The 24,890-nt window shown below is 37.4% G+C and overlaps 1 protein-coding gene across 2 annotated transcripts; it reads right to left on the reverse strand.

Moving 5' to 3' along the window:
- Nucleotides 1-798: 798 nt before the first annotated feature.
- On the reverse strand, nt 799-24,613 carry LOC140164852 (rho GDP-dissociation inhibitor 1-like). 2 transcript variants are annotated; one of them, XM_072188228.1, is made up of 6 exons: nt 24,477-24,613; nt 12,774-13,010; nt 10,455-10,538; nt 10,004-10,077; nt 8,229-8,292; nt 799-7,119 (listed from the first exon to the last, which is right to left on the reverse strand). In XM_072188228.1, the coding sequence occupies exons 2-6, from the start codon at nt 12,952-12,954 to the stop codon at nt 6,923-6,925; spliced, it is 600 nt and encodes a 199-aa protein (XP_072044329.1). In that variant the 5' UTR covers nt 12,955-13,010; nt 24,477-24,613; the 3' UTR covers nt 799-6,922. The 2 variants fall into 2 exon arrangements, with proteins under 2 accessions (XP_072044329.1, XP_072044330.1); XM_072188229.1 differs by lacking the exon at nt 24,477-24,613 and adding an exon at nt 14,399-14,507.
- Nucleotides 24,614-24,890: the final 277 nt, after the last annotated feature.

Raw genomic sequence — 24,890 nt, forward strand, 5'->3', positions numbered from 1 at the left:
TATTGGTTCATATTAGGGAAATAGATGTTGTGTTCGGGGTGATAGGCCTGTCGCCAGTACCTCGGGAAAAATAGTTGACTCTATTAGCCCTCCAACCATGTAGTATTTTTATCCTCTTGCTACTGTGGCTTCAAACTGAATAGTTTAAAGGAGGATTTTGTGATCCTAGCATCCTCTTTTTATGACATTTTTCAGTAGATATCCACAAAAAAAGCTTATTCCCAAAATTTCAGTTGATTCTGATTGCGTTTGCGAGTTATAACTGTAATATTTGTTACATAAACATTATGTAGCCAGAGGTTTCCAGTGGTATAAAAATCTCAACTTTTTTTGAGAAAAGTGGGGGCTGAGGCTGTGGATCACAAAGTGCCCTTAAAACACTTTATCAAAACAATAGATTAGAAGTTCCTAATGTTGAAAAGATCCAAATATGGACAAAGTAGTGAAAAGTGTTGGGCCTATACATATTCTGTTCATTACATTTTGGTCCATTTTTTGATTCAATCAACATTTAAACCCGATGGATACCAATCATTTTTATACAGTTTGCAGATGAGTAGTAGTAACAATTCCTGGGATATACCGGTACTTAGCAAGATGCTGTAAGCCATGAGAATGTTACATCAGCACAAGCTAAAAAGTGACAATGAAATACACTGGTTTTTTCATCTTTCTTGCAGTTTGCCAATTGCAATCCTTGTTATTCAAATCATTGACTCCAGCATAACCGTTACATTTTTGTTAATCAATTTTTATTAAGTACTACTTGTATACAAATCAACCATCAGTGCACAATAATTGTAATTTATACTATGTCTCAGTGTTTATATTTTTATTAATAAAATGCAACCCAATTTCACAATGCTGCTTTAGTAGTTTTAAATAATACTTCCCCAGCAAACACAAAACGTTGTATTGTCGGGTTTTATATAGGGTATAAAATCGTTTTAATGACATTACAGAAACATTTTTGAAAACTTGATGCAATGTTGTTGTAGTGGTTTGTTTTTCATATAAAATGTTTTGAAATCGTTTTCATGACCTTTATATACCCGACATTTAAATGTTATTTAACGTTTTGGATAAAACCAAGACATGTTTACAACACGTTTAGAACATTTTTGTGTTTGCTGGGTCAGTTAGTAATAAGGATCAAATTGACTTGCATTCATTTCTGCATCTCACCATTTCCCAGCACAATATAGATATATACATATAAAGCCCCATAATATATAATATTTAACGACAAAGTACTTCGGTATCAGATATGGTATAATATGTTGTCCATAAAACACATGTTAATAATTTCTGAGTAACAATATTTTGGGCTACTGAATAAATTTACACTCAAAAATGTTGCTCTGAACAAATTGCTTGCACCCAGTGTCCGAAACTATAGGTAAAATATCCAATTCTCGATCATGAGAGCCAACTTGGGTACGCACATATATTTGTATCAAGCGTATAACGCAAGACCACATGCTTACAGAGCAAGCACAGCTTTTGAGAATTGACCAATCACACTTCGAATACAGTCGTCGCTAGGCAAGGTCAAGGTTCGGTCGCGCGATTGTGTTATTCCACGAAAAGTACGCTGATGCAACAGTACACAGAAGGTACATCCTCTCATGATCAAGAATTTAATATTTTGCCTATAGATCAATTTTCTAAATTGGGGGCATAGTCAAGATTCATTTTGTAGCAGTTGCTGATTTTAGAGATAAAGTTCATAATTACTATGTGTGATGCTTGCTTACTGCAGGAGTGCCCCTGAGAAGGGTTGTGCCCCCATTTGTTAGTTACAAATAGTGGCAACAAATTACCATGCAAGATGCAGTTCTGTCTACGCCCATGATCAGGACACACATGACTCGGAAGGAGTGGCAGGTTGCATGATAGTTATTAAATCTTGATGTGTGTTTAATTTAAACATGCATGCTATAGATGAGGTCAGTGGCATGCCTAGATGTTTTGTATGCTATAGATGAGGTCAGTGGCATGCCTAGATGTTTTGTTGTTGCATGGGGAGCAAAGAAACAAAATGGTCTAGTGAGCATTATAATGTTCAGCCCAATTTTATTGGAATATCTGCACGTGCAGCGCACAAATATGTTCAGTTTACATACTATTGGAAGTGAAAGATGATACACATTGGGTTCATTTCGTGCAAAATGTGCAATTTTACACTATTTTATACCCAAGTCAAGGTATTTACAGAATGTGTGCGTATTAAACAGTACTAAGAACAAGGAATATTTCTTCTGTTTTTCTTCCAGTTGTGGTGGGGGGTATCTTCCACATGGCTTCCAACCACAGACAAAGCTAAGACAGGTTTCTTCAGGATTTTCAATTGGCTTGGTTACAAGTGAACTCAGCCACACATGTTTAATATCATATACCAGATTGTCAAGCTGAACATCTTTATTTGCCTACTAGCATAATGCTTTACTTTGTAAATTATGACTATTTCCTTTCGAAACAATACTTGTCTTTTCAAGCTTATTTTTATACAGTTTCTATTATTGGGCATTTATTAATAAGTACATGTATTAAAGGAGTATTTCGTGATCCTGGCATCCTCTTTTTATGACTGTTTTCAGTAGAAAAAAGCTTATTCCCCAAAATTCGCCAAATTTCAGTTGATTCTGATTTTGCATTTGGGAGTTATGCATGATTATGTGTATTACACTGCTTCAAAGACAACGTGTTGTAATTTCATTCTAGTGTACCTGAACGTAATTCAAATTTCATGATATTTTTGCAAAATGAATTAAACTGTAAGAATTCTTTTGTACATAACCATTATGTAGCCAGAGGTTTCCAGTGGTATAAAAACTCAACTTTTGTTGAGAAAAGTGTGGGGATGAGGCTGTGGATCACAAAATGCCCCTTTAAGTGCACACTCTATAATTAAGTACAATTCGGTGGAATAAGGTGGTTTCATTTGTTTAACCTACAATGTATACTTTTAATTTTATATAACACAAGCTCTGTACTTTTTTCACATTACATTTTTTATATTTATTTGCAAATTTACTAAAGGCATGATTGACTTGATCTCCAAGTATAAAAGTAAAATGTACACAAAATAAGTTTCTTGATGTTATAATTCATCAACAATTATATTTTCATAATTAAGTGCTTATCTTTTAACATGGCTGTGTACTCTAGACATTGTTTCTTTCATGAAATTGAGCTTTTTTGATATGGAATGTCTTCCCTTAAATAAATCTATAATTTATATGTCTTGCGTGGATAATTACACAAAGTTATGGCACTTTTACTACATGCATGTCTGAGAGTACACAGCTGCCTGTGTAGATACAATTTTTCATTTAGCCTGCCAACGTGCATTTAGAGTATTTAATACTATTAACAGCTACACTTAGTTACTGAAATTTGAGTGTTGTTATGAACACACAATTATATAGCCATGATTGTTTTACTTATACATATTATTACATTACTTCAAGAAACTGTGTCCTTTAACCTAAACTGTTATTCAGATTTCCTTTTACAAATTAAGCATACTGCTTGCTGTCCAGCGCGTATTATTTTGCACATGGTCCAATGCACACGCTTGACGTCGCGCACATATACGCGATGGTTAAATTGTAAAAGGGAATCTGAATAATACTTTATCACCAACTTTATTTTGTGTTACACTCTTAAATCAAAGTGAAGTGTTACATTAATAATTTAATTAATTAAAAAAAAAATTCACTAGTCGCTTCTATCTGGTTCAATCATTAAACTACATCCTTCGGAACCTCTTAAAGTAGCTATGCTAGTATTTATAAGACTAACCATTTCTCAAAATTAAAGTTCCATACATTACAAAAATGGAATTTTCTTGCCCAGAGTAAAGAACTTGAGGTCAATAGGTTCAATAAAAGTGAAATACAAACATTTTAATTTATGCAAAATTGAGTTTAAAATAAAAGTGAACAATAATTTGGCATTTCTAGCTTATCATACCATTCACACATCAACACACTGTGGGTGGGTGAGTGAAAGAATCTTATCAATATTACTGAAAATAAAATATGTCTTGTCTGGTTTATTATAAAACTACAAAATATATGTGGCAGACAGCCAGGCAAGTATTCTCAACTAAGCGGCAATGGAATATTTGGTAAATTGGAAAGCCCTCCTTGAGAAGGAATGCGAAATCATGCAACATTAAAAAGAGTTCAAAATTTGTATCATTATATGGATGTATCAACAATGGCGGTACCACAATTTGTAATAGTGGTGCTCAAAATGTGACATTTTCAATTATGTTTTCATTTTGAGTCAAATACCCCCCACCCAGTACCGCCACTGTATATTAACTATCTGGTACGGGCCGGATGATTCATTGTTCTCTATGCAAATCAAAATATGTATAATCCTTGTCGAAATAGCCTGCCCCCTCATTGTCGCTTATGTTACTGTCATCAAAACTGCAACAAGGCATATCTCAAAGAATTTCAAAACATCTGCACCAAGGTTTGATTATGACAACAGAAGCAACTCTATTTTAATTCATCCAACAAAGTCATGTAACAATTGGATAATGCAAGGTGGTGTGCAGAGCACTTTTTGCAATCAAATGATAATATTATCAACACCAACTTGAACAAAGCAAAACAAGGCACCAGACAGGGGCATAGCCAGAGGGGAGCTGGGGGAAACTGCCCCCAGAAACTCTTTGCCATCAGCCATCAGAGATATAATGGGGATGGCAAAGAGTAAAGTGTCCAGAAATTTGGCTTTGCCCCCTCACACCAAAATCCTGGCTTCGCTACTGGCATACACGTGCTGCTTCCAATCTACTTTAACATTCACATATAATCTGGTAAACCAAGTATCACTTGACTTGATACAAAATGTGATGCAAATCAATTGCATGAAGAGGAAAAAAAAAAGGTTGTATGTGACAATGAAATTAAGGTACACATTTCTTGCATTCTACCCAGTACCCAAGCAAGGAGTATATCCATATCCCTTCACAGATGCAACATTGAAAACAATGAATCATCCCCAAGGCACAATGTATCTCTTATATAAAAGGAAGAACGGTGACCAGAGGGAACGGAAACATTAACTACATCATTACTGCAAACATACATTAACACATTATCTGCGATATATAGAACTCTTATCAAATATGCTTTTGAAGCTTGAAAAAACATGACCTAACACTCTAGTCTAAGGAAAAAATATATTTTTTGTTGTACATAAAACTTTTATAGACACCCACTATAAATCACAAAGAATATAAGCTAATACAATATGCTCTAAAGATAAAGATTCATTTTGCATAGCACAAACTGTATAAAGATCAATAAAAGCTTCAACCTCAATGACTTGCTTCCACAACCTTTTTGATTGTCATTGTCAATCTTTCAATTTTGTTTTTCACACTTATCACATACCCTTAATTCATAGATTCTCATAGGATTCAAGAGAATAAGTATGGCAATACATACATCAGTAGTGTCCAAGAAACTCTCCTGTTGCCTGCCAACATTTATTCTATCAACATTCCTGTAGCGACAACTTTGGGATCACTCCCCATCAGTCCGAAACACTCGTCAATCCGAACCCCTGTCAGTCCAAAAATCCATTAGGATTAGGGTAAGGGTTACGGTTAGGGTAAAAGGTTTTCGGACTGGCGGGGTTCGGATTGACGGTGTTTTGGGACTGTCGGGTTCCCCCCTTTTAATATTATTAACATTCCTTCCATGTTGGAACACCACAACACTTGTTTGCATACTAATATTACATATTTTACATCTCCTGACCCTAAAGAACCATTTTTTTGCACAATTTTGCATCTTTTTCGGTTTAGCTTTAGTTAATGATAGTTTTTCCTCCCACTTTTCAGTTGGTTCAGAAGCAAAAATATTCACAAGATTTCTTGATTCACCCTATATGTTGACCAAATGAGTATATAGTGATTCTCACTGTCTGCAGGCATGAAACCAGTATGTGGATAGAAATTCTTGCCCTGAAACAACAACTGTAAAGGTGGGCATTTTGCATGTGTAATATTTTGCTCTCTGCCGATTTTTAACTACTTCACTGTTCTTAAATTTTTAGTTTTTATACACAGGCCTGTGCATAACAAAACATGTAACTTATTTGCACATTTAAATTTTTGCAGTGGCTGTGTGAGTGTGAAATTAATAAATATTGAATATTTAGACAAGATATTACATTGTCACAACTTCAGCATACAGAAAAATAGCTATTTCTAAAAATGCCTTTACACATTATAAATGTAGGCATTTATACAGTGCCTTCACAGGTATCAAAGCACTTTACATTTATTCTGCTGTCGTTAGAATATGTCATCCTGGGTAGAGAGAGGCAAGTGAGGTAAAGTGCCTTGCCCAAGTGCACAACATGATGACCCAGCCGGAGCTCGAACTTGGAATCCTTTGATTGCAAGACAGAGTCCTCACCGCTGCACCACCGTGCCCCCATTGATTCCTTTCTACCCTGAGCAGGATTTGTGAGCCACTGCCAAGAGAAATGTTGCTCCATATTGGGTGCAGAGCTCTGGAGAATCAACATTTTGCTTAGATAATATTTACAAAGAGCAATTTTTCTTTCTTAAGTTGTGACATGCATATTAATGTCATACGTTATAGGTTTGCTTAAAACAAATTAAAGAGGTGGAATATTTTCAGTAGAGGATTTTTACAAGACTTCACATTGTTGTTATGTGGACCTTTTCACACCAATATTAGTACAATGTAAGGTGTGTGGTGTGTGTTTGCGTAAACAACGTTCAGGCTACCTTTTATTTTTCTTGACAATTTTGACTTAATAAGACACAATACAAATCATGTAAATAAAAAAATACACTGAGCCCGAACAGTACATACTTTTGTTGCTTATATTGTTCTTTGTTCTTTAAAGTCCTTGCCCATTAATCCCAATCTTTCTTGATCTCAAAATTCCATGCCCAAGCTGCATATTCGTTTTTGTCATCATCCTGGAATTTGCTCTTGATGACGTAACTCCCGCGCCCTAAGAGACCTTTTGGAGCATCTTGAGTTGGGGTTGTGTATTCCTGATCTTCAGTTTTTGGTCCGTAACTTCCCATCATAATCTTCTGCTTGTCAACTATTCAAAAAGATATAAAGAATCAATTACAGCCATTATTGTTAATGTATGTCCCTTCTCATTAATAAACACATCAAAAAGAAAGTTCCCACTACTACTTTGAGTGACTAGAACTTTGAGCACAATTTTAACTTAAAGCAATAAAATAGATATGCATGTATGGAGAATTTTGTTAGCTGTGGTATGATACCAAACTTGTGTAAAAAGATAATGGAATAATTGACAGGGGTAGACATAAGGAGCAATAATCAGCTGGCCCAAGGGGCCGCTGGGAAGGTTTCCAGCTGGCCCAAGGGCAAATCCGCTTGCCCAGATTTTTTGCTTTGTATAAAGTTCAGTTTATCTCTAAATATACATGCAGTATAAAAAATTTACCAAAATGCAGGTTATAGTGCCCTCAATGGTCACTCTCTCTGTACCAGTTATAATAAAAAATGGCCCTAAAATAAAAATGCTGGATTCTAGATTTAACGTCTGGAATGTAATGCAAGCGATGTCATTGCTGCTCTTTTCAACAACTCTTCCTATACCTTTGTATAGGAGTGAAGCGTTGTTAATCGGTGATGAATCCACAGTCCAGTTGTAGCGTATACGCGAACGCAAGGTTACGCATACGCGTTACGCATGAGCGCATAAAATGTGTCACGCCTGGAACGTATGCGTAAACATGCACTCTCTTACGTTGGCGATAGCAGCTAAATATTTACACCGCTTTATTCTTTAGTTTTATTGCTGATATCAACAGAGAAATACAGCGATCTTCTTGTAAGGTAGAGTGGCAATGACAAACGGACATTCCGAATGAAAGAATCATGTGAATTAGACATCTTCAGCTTGTTTCGTTGTTGAAAGGATTCAATCATGTTTCACTGTTGTTCATCACCAATTAACAACTCGCGTCCGGCGTGCCTGCGTGGTTTACTTCGCTCGGGCAATTTAAGCTGCCCTCGCGAAGTAAACCACTCAAACGACGCGGATGCATCATTGTTAATCAGTGATGAACAACGGTGAAACATGATTGAATCCCTAACTCAATTCATTTATAAAATATGTGTCCCAGACCAAGGTGATGTACTGAGGAATTAATGCATATATTTGAACCTACTCACCAGCAATGCCTTTCTTATGTGTTGTTTGCATATATTTCAAGCCACAAACAATGTCATTGTATACCTGTCAGGAATGAAACATACAGAAAAATATCATCAACAAATCCAAAGAGCAATCTTTCACTCTTATATGTCGGTAAATTTTCTCAGATGCCAGTACGTCCTCTGAAAGAATTCACAAAATTAAGCCAGAGGTCTTTGATGCGCCCATTGGGGTCCAGGGGAAGTACTTGGCAGAACCTGAGGAGGTGAAGACCTCAACATTTTGGGATTCAAACAACATTTTTTAAATATTAATTACTGTGGCTTTAAGGGGGTATTACACCCCTGGCCAATTGTGTGCCTATTTTTGCATTTTTCTCAAAAAGTATAGCACATTAGTGACAAGTAAGATATGTATATTATAGGGGCAAGGACTACAACTACTGTACTGAAAATTCAGCAACTCAAAGCAAGTAGTTATTGATTTATTGTTCAAATATTGGTTTTCCCTCATTTTTGACTGTAACTCCACAACTGTTGTCTGTGCTGAAATAAAATTTCCAGTGCAGTAGTTGTAGTCCTTGCCCCTATAATATACATATTTTACTTGTCCCCAATACGCTATAATTTTTGAGAAAAATGCAAAAATAGGCACAAATTTGGGCAGGGGTGTAGCACCCCTTAAAGCCATAATATACAATTTTGGTTCATTTTGTTATTGTTTGCCATAAATTATAAAATAATATTTAGTAACACCTGCCATGAATATTTTCTGTAAATCAAAGGGAAAATTGCCATGTTGTTCTCTAAACACAACAATTAAGCGTAAACATTACAGCAAAAAATCAATCAAATTCATCCAAAAAGATCATACATCATTGTCCTAACTCAACAGGCGTAATGTATATATTTAATATTTATGGGATAAAAATAAAACATCCCTTCATAGCATATCATTCCCTATATAGAATATCTATCACAGACAAACCACTCTGTTCTGGTCAAAAATAATCACATTTTCTGACAAAATTGCAGAAATTTATTTTTCTTCATTAATTCAGAAAACATGCATTTGCTGTTCAGAAAACTTTCTGCATATAGTATCCAGGGTTATCAATTGGGAAAATGTGAGGTCTAATGATATTTCTCTTCTTCCTCCACAAAGTTTTCTTTCAAAACTGTGTTTATGTAGCAGTATGGCATCACTACAAATAACCATATGGAGACATGCTGCAAAGATGGCTCGCATTTGCGACTAATATATCACTGACCCTTTTTTGGAGGTTAATTTTGGTAAGAATGGTTAATTTTTCGCAAAATTTGCTGAATAATTGTGGCAAGTTGTTTTCAAATTGATGTAATACTGGCAAGTTCAATTTCATGTAGTGATGGGTCTCCACATTATTTTATAGGCACGTATATCTACATGTACTTGACCGTTGATGTCAAGATTTTAAAAACTGATATATTGGCTACTTAATATCGATAACGATCAATATATTGATTTTACTCCTATCCATTTGTTATTAGTCCATCCCTCAGCATTTCATTCGTTGCTGGCATGGAAAACCTATTTCCTTTGGACCCCAGTAATACGATATCATCACATAACCTACGACATTTCACTCCTTTTTGCCACATTTTTCTATACTTTTTTTAATTTTTGGCAGCTTGGATATGTTGATTTTCTTCAGAAAGTGATATCGGCGATATCAATATTATTGGCTAGTTGACTTATTGATTATTATTGATATATCGACCCAAACCTGACCTTTACTTTAAAGTGAACTCACCTGAAATGTAATCTTTATTTTATACTCCACACCTTCTTTAATGACAAATGAGTGTTTCTTCAGTGCTTCTAAGTCTGAAACGAAAAATAAATATTGTGATAATGATGATATTAAAAAGGCTTAGGAAAACAGTACGGAAACGCTGAAATATGCAAATTTCCCTGCTCCCTGCACTCGCAACATGTATCTAGACCATTTAAGGTTGCAAATTGGGATTCCAAAAATTTGGCCTATGCAAAGGGGGTGGAAGCGATTTTTGGCGGGCCAAGGGGGGAGGCAAGCGATTTTTGGCGAGCTGTTTGGAAATTTTACTCCCCCGGCCTCATTAATTATTGCACAGCCTCTTACACTGCAACTTAACTACTACACACACACAACGGAGCACATTTCACAGTTTTTTTTCATCCCAAGCTGATGACATCAGTGCTATTATTTTCCTCAGGACTCTTACCTGTAAGATCTACAGTTTTATCCTCTCTACCTTCTGACATCAGTGTTATTTTGATTGGTTTCATTTCTGGGCCTTTGCTTGGATCTGTATCCAAGTGGAGAAGCAATCACAAAACACAAAAACTATTAGTATTAGTAGCCAACTATCCATTTTCTCTATTACAATTTGATGATTTTATTAAACCTAAAAAATGAGGATTCTGATGATCCGGGCTAAAAATACATGCGGGCTAAGACCCATGTTTCCAGGGTTGGGGATCATTATTGTAATTCATTATTTTTTTATTTTCTTCTTCACAACAACATTTACACCCTTAAAGACAACCAAAGTGGCTCAAGTGTTAGCAATTCCAATTGTGTAATAAAACTTTTCATTCAAAAGCAAAGTATTGACAGGGTCGGTATCGCATCACATTATGCTACACAATCTAGCCAAATTGCTTTGCAATCACACATACATCACTGCTATACATATTATTGCTATACGATAAAACACAATTTTGCTATGCAAAATTCGGACACTAAATTATGCCCCAAGTTTAGAGGTAAATCAAGGTGATTTCAAAGGACTCAATCCTAACAGGTATTAAGACTTGCAGGACCACTTTTTAAAATCATTTAAAGGCCCATTCAGTGAGCCTACATTTGGTAGAATCTAGGGCTTCAAGCCAGCACTTGCAAAAATATTGGAATAATATATCAACATTTTGAATGAAACTATAGAACAAATATATCACAGTGGAAGTCAAATACAGTGGGTATCAGAGACAAGTATTATTGTTAAAGGGGGAAAGTCCAAAGATTAATTTTTGCATGATGAGTGCATAGTTTTGGACTGGCATGTCTATACTGGGTAAAAAAGTAGAGGCCAATTAAAACTGTACCCGCTAACCTGCTGAAAAGTCACCATCCACAAGGCACACAGAAATTTTAGATTTTACATCAAATTCACTAGTGCAAATGAACAAAAAAATTTCTACATCTATCTACTATACTAAAATAACCAGCGAAGTCTGTCTGTCTGTCCGGCTATGCGTTTACGCCGCTACTGACGCATCGATCCGATATTTCGGATATGGATAGGTATCGGGAAAAGCCTGTTGACCGGTGGTTTCGAAGGGCCCCTCGAGGTCAAAGGTCATCTAGGGGGGAAAATGTAAATGATTCCCTCAATTGGATACCATGAAGCCAAGTCAGTGCATACAAAGAAAAGTAGAAATATTTGGCCACCTGCCACACACCTGTTACAGATTTTACAACTGAACACCGCAATGTCTTCCCAGCATTCATAGCTGAAAATAATTTCTAAATTCAAACGCATGCATAAAATAAAACTTGAGGTCTTTCAAGGTCAAAGGTCATCAAATAGATGTCATCTAGGGTCAAAGGTCATATAGAGGTCATCGGGGTCAAACAGCATAGCTATCATGCTGTGGGAGTGCTGGGGCTCTCAGTTGCTCTCACAGCTACCTCTCACAGATACGGGTGAACTAGTACTAATAAAATAATAAGAGGTCTCTGTCTGTCCGGCTATGCGTTCCGCCGTGCTGCGACGCATCGATCCGATATTTGGGACATGGGTAGGTGCCGGGAAAAGCATGTTGACCGTGTGCTTTTGAAGGTCATCGGAGGTCAAGGTCAAAGGTCAAATTTTCAAACTTTGTCCGATCGGGCCCAAATTTGGTGGGTGGGACCCTCCATACGAGGGGAATATAGAGGCGAAATAAAATCGAGGTCAAAGGTCATTACGGAGGGGGTCAAATTTCAAACTTTGTCCGATCGGGCTCAAACTTGGTAGGTGGAATCCTTTGTATGAGGGGAGCATGAAAAACATTATATGGAGGTCATCCGAGGTCAAAGGTCAAAAGTCATGGATTTCAAACTTTGTCCTATCGGGCTCAAACTTGGTGGGTGGCATCCTCGATCTGAGGGGAATATATATGCATAAACAAAATTGAGGTCAGCCAGTGCTCTCACAGCATCAGGGCTCTCACAGCTGCAGGTGCACTAGTTTGAAAAACAAAATATCAACAGGAATTATAGGACATTCTGTAACAATATTGGAAAGAGTTCAAAAATATAGGGAAAATAGGAAATATATATGGCCACTGGAAGAGACTAGGTCAGAATCTCTTCATAATGAGAAACAAGTATTTTGAACCCATATTAATATCTGGTTCTGATTGCCTGGTTGAATTGGGCCATGAACTATTTTAATAGATGAACTATTAAAATAGTCCATCACTTGCCATGAAGCAAATATTGGGCTCCGCTCCATATATTTGAGCCGAACATGTTTAGCAAATTGTTGCATGTATACCTTTGACGGCTCCTTCAGCCCCTTTTAGTAGCTGTTCTTTGTACTTTTTAAGACTCTCATCCTCTTCATCCAACTGCTTGATCTCTTCCAGTGTCTTCTTTGCTGGTGGTTTGTATCCTGGTGTTTCTGCTGGCTCTTCTGCAGGTACTAGTTCTTCATCTTGATGTGGTTCTTCAGCCATTTTGATTTAGTATTGATTGTATAGAGGTAATGAGGTCAAAGTCTGATCAATTATGTCTGGAAAAAATAAGACAAAACAGAAAACAGGTAGTCATGTTAAAGCAGCATTTCATGGTACAAGCATCCTCATTTTTGTTTATATTTCGAAGGTTCAGAACCAGAAAGCCGTAACTCACTATGGCCAGCTCTCACCAAATGAGCATTAAGTTGGGTCCTTGCTTTGGTCTTCAAAAATAAATATTTTCGCCACAATGTCTTTTGTTTTTTATTGAATTTTGTCATTTTTTGAACCGTTTCTATAGTGCCCTGACGACTTTATGCTCATTTTGTGGGAGCAGGTAATTGTGAGTCGAGGCTTTCTGGCTCTCACCCCTTGATTTATTTATTAGAATGTTTTGTATTTTTCTATGCCCTTTCAGTACCGGTACATCATATGAATCAAAAAGGTGTGACCTGAATTTTCAAGCCAAAAATGCTTTGCTCTTTTGTCCTACCAAAACTGCGGGCATCCTTTACCATTTAAAATTCACTTCCTGGATACATGAATGTACAGAATTATTTCCATTATATAACATTTTAATCTTTGGAAATGTTTTTTAACCGAATTGTACCATCTACAGTATATACCCTAGTTATTGATTATGCAGCCAGCAATCCAGTAAACGCCACAGAAATTCACCAGTACTGCCACTAAAATCCTGACAAAATAAATGTTGCTTCAATCAGGGAGTGCATTTTCACTTTTTCCCTAATTTTTATATATTAATATCATATATGTGGTACAATGTACACTACAGTCCAACCTGCAACCTCTCTTATCCAGACCTCTTTTATATGGATCTCTCTGTTATCTAGACATGTGATCTTCATAGAAAAACATGTTTTTCATGTTTTAAGAACTTGATTTCATGCAATGAAGCATTTAGAAGAACATAACTGTGTGGCATACATAACTCAAATACCATATTTCAGTGTTATTTAATACCCCATTTTGAGTATAACCTTTTGCTGTCCCAATGTTAGCAATTCAGACATTCAATGCAGAATCACATGTTATTCACTTATCCGGAATTTTCACATATCCGGCCATTGCTTGGTCCCATCATGGCCGGATAAGAGAGGTTGGACTGTATGTATTTTCTATAGCAAATTATACCCTAGGGTCTCTTACTAGTCTTAGTAACTTGAATGGACTTGAATACCCATGCAACATTAATGGCTGCAGTTGTCTGTTGCTTAGTTTGTTTTCCAGCATGCACTTCCTGGTTCAATTCCATTCACTGACATTTATGAAATACCACAAATGCAAACAAATTACACACAAAGGATTTGAATGGATTGGCTTATATTCAACCTCTTTAGACCAACTTCCCTGTTCTGAAAAATTATTCAGCTTAAATCCACAACTCAACTTCAATCTCATGTAACAGAAAATAAGTACTCACAGTTTGTCAACCTCATGCACACAGAACATATATCTCTCATACAGCTCAAAACAATACTGCCTTTACCATGTTTATGTTTTACAATATCCCTAGAAGTCATGTCATAGGTCAAAGTCACACAGCAGTAAACCACAGATGATGGTCTGTGGTCTAAAAGGTAAACTCAGCAGGGTCTACATGTATGTTGCTAGGTTAGCTGTAGACTGCAGACTTCTTGATTTATAAACCATTCTTCCCAGCAATGCCCTTCCATAAAACTCTGCCCAGAGAAAAAAGTTTTTGCTCAGGGCATCATGGTTTTCGGATGGGAGTGGTTCTTGTCACAGTGGGTTCTTGCTGCAAGATGAGTTGATATTGAAATATATGAATTTCAAAAGGGTTATCAAAGTAGACTAGGTAAGCTGAGATTCAACTGGTGGTTCCATGGATTACATTAGGCTCCATTTGAACATAGTGTTTAATAGGAGATTCACACAAGATAAAAGTGGAACCATCCAACTATCCAATTGGCTACCACCAATGTTTCCTGTCAAGAAGTTCTCAGCTGGCATGATACCACAGGGTATTTCCTGGTTGCACAATCATTTTTTTATTTTTCAATATTGATTAGAGAACAATGCTAATGTTTGGTGGCCAAATCTTAGAACCAAGGTTTGAAAGTATTTTTGGCATGCCTGAAGGGTACAAATTTGGCTTGGGCTGCCCTCTTCAAAGTGTCACACATTTTTGGTAGGGGTCAATTTGGGGGTCAATTACAGTGAAACAGGGGTCAAAATTATAAATGATCCCAATTCTTTTAAAAAGTATACCAAATTTATACTCCCCTGGTCATTAGGGATCAAAAAACCTATAGTTTGCCCTACCAGCGACCTTTAGTCATGTTGATTACTGAGCTATGTCTAGAAATGTGACAAAGGTTAAGGACAGAAAAAGGGGAAACACATTCGTCCATGCCTGAATTTGAGATTACTTGATATACAGGGGAAAGAAGAATTACGCATCGCGCACTAGCACATTTAAACATGAATTTACAAATGGAAACATAACATGCATAGGCAGATATACCAGAGTAAAAACTCCGGACATACCTGCCTACCTGCCTGGGGACTTGAACCCCAGACCTCTCGCTTGTCGGGCGAGCGCTCTACCACTGAGCTACCCAGACTGTCCCTGATAAACAGGACTCAAGTCTGGTACTTATGGATATGAGCAGTCAAGGGTGAACAGTACAAACAACACATTACATACCAGTGTACAAGATCAATTAATGATGCTTACCCGCCAGCAGTGTTCGAAATAAGCACTTATCCTCTAAACTAGCACATTTAAACATGAATTTACAAATGGAAACATAACATGCATAGGCAGATATACCCAGTAAAAACTCCGGACATACCTGCCTGTGCGGGACTTGAACCCCAGACCTCTCGCTTGTTGGGCGGCGCTCTACCACTGAGCTACACAGACTGTCCCTGATACAGGACTCAAGTCTGGTACTTATGGATACATGTATGTAAAATATGCCAAATTTGACAGTAGATGCTCAATATTTTTGGTTTGTACTTTACAGACCACTCTAGATGTGGTTAAACATACCCAGAACATACATGACACTTGAGGTAACTTGTGATAAAACTTGTCAAATTTTGCGAATTGTATTGTCATGGTTGCTGAATTCAACACCCTTAGACAAGAAATAGCAGGTTTTCCACCCTATTTTCAAGCTGCCATCTAACTATGATGGAGTTGAGTACCAAAGCTGAATTTTGGTTTCTAGGTAGGTCTCAGAAGTATGTTTCATGGCTGTAAATTTCATGTTTTAACTGTCCACAAGGTCAACCATTGGTCAGACAAATTTTCACCCGGACCCAACTTTGGAAGCCGCCTATTCCTCCATCAATGGTTTGATTAGCTCAAATTTGCTTGTGGGCTCAGATATGTAACCATAGACAATGTATCTGTGACATTTGAGTCATTTATCACATATTTTTGGCACCGGGGGACCCCCAAAATGGCAAAATCACACTTGAGGTTGAATAAATTACCAAATTTGAGTGCTCATAACTTCAAAAGAAAAGCAGATATCTGAAATTTAGAGCCAGATACTAAAAATATGATATAATGTTAGCTAGAATTCAAATTTGCAGCTCCATATCTCTTCAGAACAGGAAGTTATGAGCTACCAAAGTTGGTAAAAATCACCAATGACATGCGCGAGTGCAAAAAAAGGGGGGGGGGGGTCTGGGCCAAACTTCAAAGGGCCATTTCTCAAAAACGGCATGGCCTACGAGGCCAAATTTTTGTATGGGTTCATTGTGACCACAAAAGATCATTCAGATGGAATTTCATCAAAATCTGAGAGCATACCTGCCAACATTTGTAAAAATAATTTAAATCTGTACAGTGTACAGGGTGCGCGCGAAGCACGCACTCACGGTGACGGCGCATACTTGCCAAACTTTGGAACTAAGGTCAGTGTCTAATTAGAGTGAAGCGAGAAGCGAAACAAAACTTTGGAAAAAAAGAAAAAGCTATACGCCGTAGAAGTGACGTAGTTAATCGGATTAACTACCATAGCAATAGCTGAATACAATTTTGACTATACCGCCCTGCACTACAACGATCACGCATTACAGATGCATTGAACCATAGATGTCAAAGAAAGCCTGATCACTCGCACCTGTAAGATAAGTATCTTTGAAAAGAGCGTTATTGTATTCAATCTATGTTTGCTGACATACACAGGTGATTAGTGCAATCTGCTTGTAGTGCAGAGCGATCTATTCAAAAATTGTATTCATCTATTGCTATGGTAGTTAATCCGATTATGACATCACTTCTACGGCATATAGACCCTAAATTCAGTTTATTCAAGGTTGAAAAAAAATTAAAATGGTTTTTTTTAATTTATAAAATTTTTTTTAAAAGTTTTTGGCAACTTTAGAGAACCACTGGACCTATTCTGAAGTTCTAGGATCATTCACAGGTAATTTGAAAAAAATTTACTATGTAAACCATTAACTAGTGTTTACCTCTTCATGTATCACATATTATAGATGCACTCCCTCATTTCAAATATATAGTTTTGGTTTCTCTTTTGTTCAGAAACCAAAAATCAAGGGATTAAAAAGTAGAGCTGATCTGATCTGCAATCATAACACTATTATGCTGGGAGGACACAGTATAGGGTATATAACCAGAAGTATACAATAGCCTATTGTGCTAATATAATTATTATCATGATTGATATCGGAAATCTATCCCGCGGACGACAGTTGATGCTCTCTGTCGAAGGTATAGGTGGCATATTACACTCACGAGTTCTAGGCCTAGAAATCATATATAAACATGCGCGTTTACTGAAGGATGGGGTGGGGTGGGGGAATTTGTTTGTTTGTATGAAACATAAACGATGCATGGAGATGATTTGATTATGAATTAGTTTATTATCCCCGGGAAGCACAACCCATACCTCTTTAAGAGGGGGCTCCCCTCCCTATATAACCACCTCTTTCCTAAATTACCCCTTTGCCCCTCCTCCTCCCCTATATTCGATATCTTCATCTCGAGCTCTCCTCCCCCTTCTCTTTCCCTTCCAATGCCCTCCCTCATATGTTTCTCTCTCTCCCGCCCCATATCCCCCTTGCCCTCCAACCCCAACACCCCGGCACACCCCCCCCCAATCTTCTCCCCTCTATCTTCTACTTTTTGCAGTAAAAATTGCTTCAGTAAAAGTCATTAGGTTATTAGAGGTCATATAATGGCCTTCCGTCGATTCTGGTACATGGGATTAAGGACATGAATCGATTTTGTTTATAGCACCTATACAATTACAGTAGTGGCCCTTTTGTAATGTCGAATGCAAATATTTCGATGGTCTATATATTTTCACAGTGAAATCAGCTTAGGCTATTTTGTAGTCTCAAGCCAATGCTTTCAAACTAAATCAATGCTTTCAAATGTAGACTGTTTTGTTCGACTTCTCTGCTCGTGAATATTGCACTGCGAAATTTAAACATTTCTTTTGTATACTTAGATCAGGTAACTCGAAAATCCTGTAATTTTATTAGTCACACCACTTATAAGAAACTGAAACCAAAACCGAAACTACCTGTCACAAATGTTTAGTTTTAAACAAAAGGTAGAAACAAAGAGTTCGATATCTTGTGATTCAAGTGGTTAGGCAGGACAATAGGAAACCACGTGACCAAAACCAAAACCAAAACTAAAACTATATATTTGAAATGAGGCAATGGCATCATGCATTTATAATATGTGCTACATGAAGAGGTAAATATTGGTTAGGGCCCTAATGGTTTTCTTATTAAAAATAACAAACTGTAATTTTTTCGTAATTTTTTCCCAATTTTTTTAAGAATTAACTGTGAATGATCCTTATGATCCTAGCACTTCAGAATAGGTCCAGTGGTTCTCCAAAGTCGCCAAAAACTTTTTTTTTTGCATTTTCAGAAATCTGATTTTTCCGATTTTTGACCTCAAAAATCGGAACGGTTGGCAGGTCTGTGAGAGGGTCACCTGGGAAATTTTAAGAAAATTGGTTGATTTGACATGGACTGACCCCAAGGTGAAAATGAAGCCCTACATGTAGGCTTTTATACACTTCAGCTTGCATTTGAGGAGGGATTTATACTCCATATCTAGCAACAATTTCAACACATATTTCATGACTACAAGTACAACCTTTGAACAAATGTGAAAAACATTTGGGACCTGTTTTGAAAATATGCTTCCTTTACACAGAAAATGTGCTTTTAAAAACGCAGTTTCCTATACTTTTGTACATAACGATCATTCGTTGAAGCGATTTTTTTGGCTTTATACATGTAACAAGGCCTATGTGACTGATAGGACATTGATACATTGTATGATGCACAATGCAATGGTAAAATGGTTTTTTTAATCCATATTTTCTTAATTTTTCAAAGTTTTTGGTGACTTTGGACTTGGAGAACCTCTAGACCTATTCTGAAGGTTTGCATTTGAGGAGGGATTTATACATACTCCATATTTAGCAACAATTTCAACACATTTGATGACTACAACCTAGTCAATCTTTAAAAAAATGTATAAAAAACATTCTGGTACCGGTTTTAAAAAATTTGAAAAATATGCTTCCTTCACACAGAAAATGTGCTTTTAAAAATGCAGTTTCCTATACTTTTGTACATATAACGATCATTCGTTAGAAGCGATATTTTGGCTTAATAACAAGGCTTACGTGACTGATAGGACACTGATATGATGCACAATACAAAGTTTAAAATTCAGAAATAAAAGTCCATTTTGGGGGACTTTGGAGAACCACTAGATGTATTCTGAAGTGCTAGGATCATTCACAGTTAATTTGAAAAAAAATTGGAAGAAAATTACAAAAAAATTAGTTTGTTATCCTAAAATATGCAAACCACTAACTAATGTTTACCTCTTCATCTATCACATATTATACATGCATTGGTTTTCCATGATCGCTCACACTTTTCACTTGCAACATAAATTATTAGGCCTACATTTTTTTTTTTTGTTGGGGTCAATAATACACAAGCAAATCTCTTCGCCATGTTTTTTGTGTGTCGTGACCATACATGTAGATTAGACCCAATCAGTGGGCTCGGACACAGGTGTGATAACACCCATACTAGTCATTCTATCAAGCTTGTGTCGCACTTTGTCTTGCATGGCAGCTGGTATGCGACGGGGGGCTCAAACCACAGGGGTGACATTAGGGTCTAATGTCATGCTATATTGGCAGTTCACCAAGGGAGCTCTCAAACAAGTCCGCATAATCAGTGAAAATGGTGTTTACCAGGGCCATTTTGTCTTTGAACTCGATCCAAGAACTTGAAGAAGGGCTTTCACTCATGCACTGACGGTCCCTCCATAACGTGGAATTTAAACCGGCATGTTTCAGGGGACGGGCCTCCAACGTGCGGTAATGCGCAAGCCTTGAAATAAGCAGACTGGAACCAGGAGCAATTTGTTTTTGAACACTGCTCCTGGTTCACTGTGATTTTACAAGAACCAGGAGCAATTTCTGAAGAAACAGGAGCAATTTTCAAATAGTAATCCTTTTCTGCATACAATACCAGCACTACTGCATAAGTGCAAAACTGGAACCAGGAGCAATTTGTTTTTACAATTGCTCCTGGTTCATGTGAATTTTACAAGGACCAGGAGCAGGAGCAATCGGTGGCTTTATGAGAGCAAATTTGCTTCCCGCGCCCGCTTTTTCAAGGCTTGGTAATGCGACCTCTCCCACAGTTGGAAGCTTGGTGCCACCAAATGCTTTCAGTGTGGTGGCTTTAATCAATACTAGGTATGGATGGGGCCAGGGGTAGCCCTATGCCCAGCGAGGTCACGTCACACTCGGTGTGACGTGCCCTGAACTCCCAATAACTTTCGTAAGCGACAGACAAATTGCAGGAAAGCGTGCCAATTTAAGCTTCCTGTAATATCTATTGCACATAACGTACGAAGTCACAAACTTACAAACTTCAATATGCACTTCAAATACAGCAGACCAGCTGTTAATTATTACCGATCCTGTAGAATAACTTACATAATCTTCAATTTCATGGAATCCCGTTGCTCAGAATTGCAAATGTCATTTTTATCTGTCAAATCCGCTGTGTATGTGCTCAGAGATTTTATGATATGCTCCATAAATCACAGGTGTGAAACTGACTTTATACCACTCGCTCGCTTTAAAAGCTAGCAGAAAAGCGAAGCCTCCGGCTACCTCGTGGCATGACGTCATCATGGACGTGTACAAAATTTCTGATGGGCGCCTTATTTATTTGTAACCCGTTTTGTGATTGGTTGCAAACACCATTCATCGCAATCGTAAGCCAATCAATGAAGGCGACAGCCTTTTACGGTATGAATTAATGTGACCCGCCAGTAAAGTACGTCTAACCTGATTGGTTTACAAAACTACTTGGATAATTGCTAAGCCAGTCAGCGTGCTCGATGCTTAACAACCTGGTCATAGAGGTTTTTTTTTTTAATAGACAAATTCACATGGTGATCCAGCGATCGAGTATAAATTCAGCATGACTTCTGCTTTAACCCTATTCTATTACCCCCACAAAAGTGGTATATTTGAGTGGTGTGGAGGTATCATATTAACTACTGCGTTGCAGTGTTATTGGTTGGGTAAAAACCAATAAGTGGCATACCATTGGCAAGATTGGACTTCAAGCTTTTAGAAAAACAAGTTTAATATTTAATTATGTAAATATTATGCAAATTAGCTCCTAGCCAAATATGATCAAAAATTATTTTCATTTACAATTTTGAAGTGTATGAGTACATCAATGTGGCATTTTTATGCAGTTTTAAATACACTGCCGTGTTTCTACGTATACCGTATTGTTTGTAATAAACGCTCCCCCTCTAATAAACGCCCCCTCCAATGTTTCTGTGAAAAATTGACAAAAATGCGAACATTTCCATGACATATCGTGTAGGTAAGCTTAAAACTTGCATCAGTCATGTCAGTCACGATCGCTATAAATTGAATGGACAAAACCTATTATGACTCAACTCCCATCCATTTCATTGCCTAATTATGGTAGAATTTCACTAATTCCATGCACTTACAGGTGTAATTTTGTTGTATTCCCTATCATTTTCCGTGGCGCCGCCATCATGTATAGTGTAAATCCTCCTTTTAATAGGAGCACCATCGGAAATTGAACACAATTTTTAAGCTTTTTTCACTGACAATTCACTTCCAATAAACGCCCCCTTTTGGAAAAATGCAACGCCCCTGGGGCATTTATTACAAACAATACGGTATAATAAACAGAAATCTGAGTTACTTTTTACCATATTTAAAAAGTTTATGGACATTTTGGGCTATTTTAGGGCAAAATTTGGCCTAAAATGGTCAAAATATGCAGGTTTCAACATTTTAAACCATTTTATGATGTGTTAATGGTAGTTGTATTAGGAAAAAAAGGTGTTTTGTTGATAGAGAAGTGATAAATTATCAAAACTATTCCAAAGATAAGACTTATTTGTGTAAATAATTTTTTTACATTTCGTGCCATATGGCACGAAATTGATAGGGGGTAATAGAATAGGGTTAACAGGTGCAATAACAATACGTGGACACAATCAGTGACATTTACACAATGCAATAATGAATTATTTATGACATGCATGGGCTGGATTTTACGATCGAGGTAAGGTTTTCGGCCTGTCCCTGCGTGAATATCGTTACTTTTCATCATCAAAGTCTACTGCGATGACCAGTTTTTTGCGGACACTTTGATAACAGGTAACTTTTATAGGTCATAGGGTAGAAACGATAGTTGTACAATTGTACAAAAATATACATTTTGTTATAGGCCCAAAATGTTTACAAAAATATATTGGTCCGTACGTTGTGCATGTATTCAGTTGTTTGACGTATAGGGTAGCCCTAGGTTGCATGTTGGGGTCCCGGACTCACCAAAATACAGTTCGGAACCCCCCCCCCCTTCTTAAATTTTCTATATTAAAGTTCAGGGGTCACGGCAGACCTCCAGTTTTGCTGCATTTGTGCAACTATGACTCACATGATCAACAAACTGAAATGGGAGCCTCTGTCACTACATGACTACATGTACGAAGGAAAGAGCGAAGACTTCTGGTGCTTCACAAGGCTTTACATGGTCACCTGTCCATCCATTCCCAGCTAACGAAATACTGCTCCCAACTACACGTCCGTCCCGTTATACCAACGACCGTACATTCCAGAGAATTCAGACCAGGAAAGATTGTTATAAATACTTGTTCTTCTCACGTACAGTGGTTGATTGGAACAACTTGCCATACGACATCACCTCTACAGAGAAACCAACATCTTTCAAGACCAAGTTACATAAGTACCTAAGAGAATAACACATTTTTTATGCGCACTCACATTCCTGTCCGGATTACTTCACCAGTTGCTGAGCAACGAAAGGAGTGTTGGGCAGTATCAGAATCAGAATCAGAAACTCTACCAGTACTAGGGACCACTTACTAGGGACCACTTACTTTTTATTTTCTGCAAGTTCGGGGTCCCTCGGACTCTCCTTGAGTGTTTTGTTCTAGTCTAGCAACCCAAAATTGGTATAAACCATGAGAGTTACCAAATAGCGCGGAAAAGGGGTAATTTTTTACCAATTACCAGTAGCAAGGACCGCGAAATTGAACTGTCCGTGAAATTTGACTGTGAAATCAGCAAAATAGGGGGTATTTTTATTTACACTGTCCATAAAATTTGGATAAAAGGGTACTTGAGAAAATCTGGTAATTTTATGGCAATATTTAGTGTCATTGTCATTGAAAAAGGGGTGTTTGAAATTCTAGTCATTGAAAATGGGTGTTTGAAATTCGAGTAATCGAAAACCACAAAAAGGGGTTGATTTTGGCCACATTTTGTCCTCGATTTTGTATGAAAAAAGGGGGTAAATTTGATGAAAAATCATTGCAAAGGGGTCTTTGAAAGATTTGGTAACTCTCATGGCTGCCAACTTTTGTGATGAGTTGGGGGCCGGGTCTAGCGCTACCTAGTTCGCAAGGCAAACCAGCATTTAACATGTTAACAGATGTGTCATTTATCGGTATGATATTTTCGTTATTGATGCTGAGCTAAAGTGCGGTATGGGTTCCACGTACCAAGTCCTACCCCTGGATGGGGCTATTAATATTATACTAGTCTTGTAGTTGTACAGCTTTAGTGGGGGGGGGGGTATGCACCAGCATCCACTACTCAAAATATTGGACCTGCGGCAGGTCCAATATTTTGAGTAGTGCCTGTTTAAATTCACCTGCCTGTCGTCTAGCACACGGTAGAGGATAGCGTTTATTCTCTATAAAATGGATACTATAAAGACTATCATTGAGCTCCGCAGTCTAGCATTTTGGTGGGACGGTTACCGAATTCGGCAACTTAACACTCCCCACGTTACGTTTTTAAAGTGCTCCCTTTTCTCATTTCAAACAATTGCAAGCTACTCAAAGTGTGATCAGCAATAACATTACAGACTTTACTACAATTAAGATTATCTTCAACATATATACGTACCTTGTAAACACTGTCAACTTGTCACAGATGAAGCTCTTTCTGTCTCATCAACGATCACGCTCCACGCCCAGGATATCAATCGCCAAAATGTTCTTTATTTCCGCCAGCCTGTTTCCGCATTCTCCTCTCGGTGTTGCTAAAAATTGCGTCCAAAATCTCCAAATGGAAAGCCCAAAGGCGCACAATCATGACAATGGAGTTTTAAGGGACAGTTCACAACTTGTTTTAGGGGGCCTAATGCAAATTAAATTCAGGATCAGATCTCAAAAATTTCAGCCCCCCCTTTTTGATATGAAACTTATGGGTCAACCCCATATAGGCCTAGGCCTAAACTCAATTTTCCCAGGAAAATTTGTGGTCAATATTTTTAGCTCCCCCCTTAGGAGGGTCAAAACTTTTAAGGCCCCCCCATTT

This window comes from Amphiura filiformis, chromosome 11 (genome assembly GCF_039555335.1).
Source record: "Amphiura filiformis chromosome 11, Afil_fr2py, whole genome shotgun sequence".
NCBI classification, from domain to species: domain Eukaryota; kingdom Metazoa; phylum Echinodermata; class Ophiuroidea; order Amphilepidida; family Amphiuridae; genus Amphiura; species Amphiura filiformis.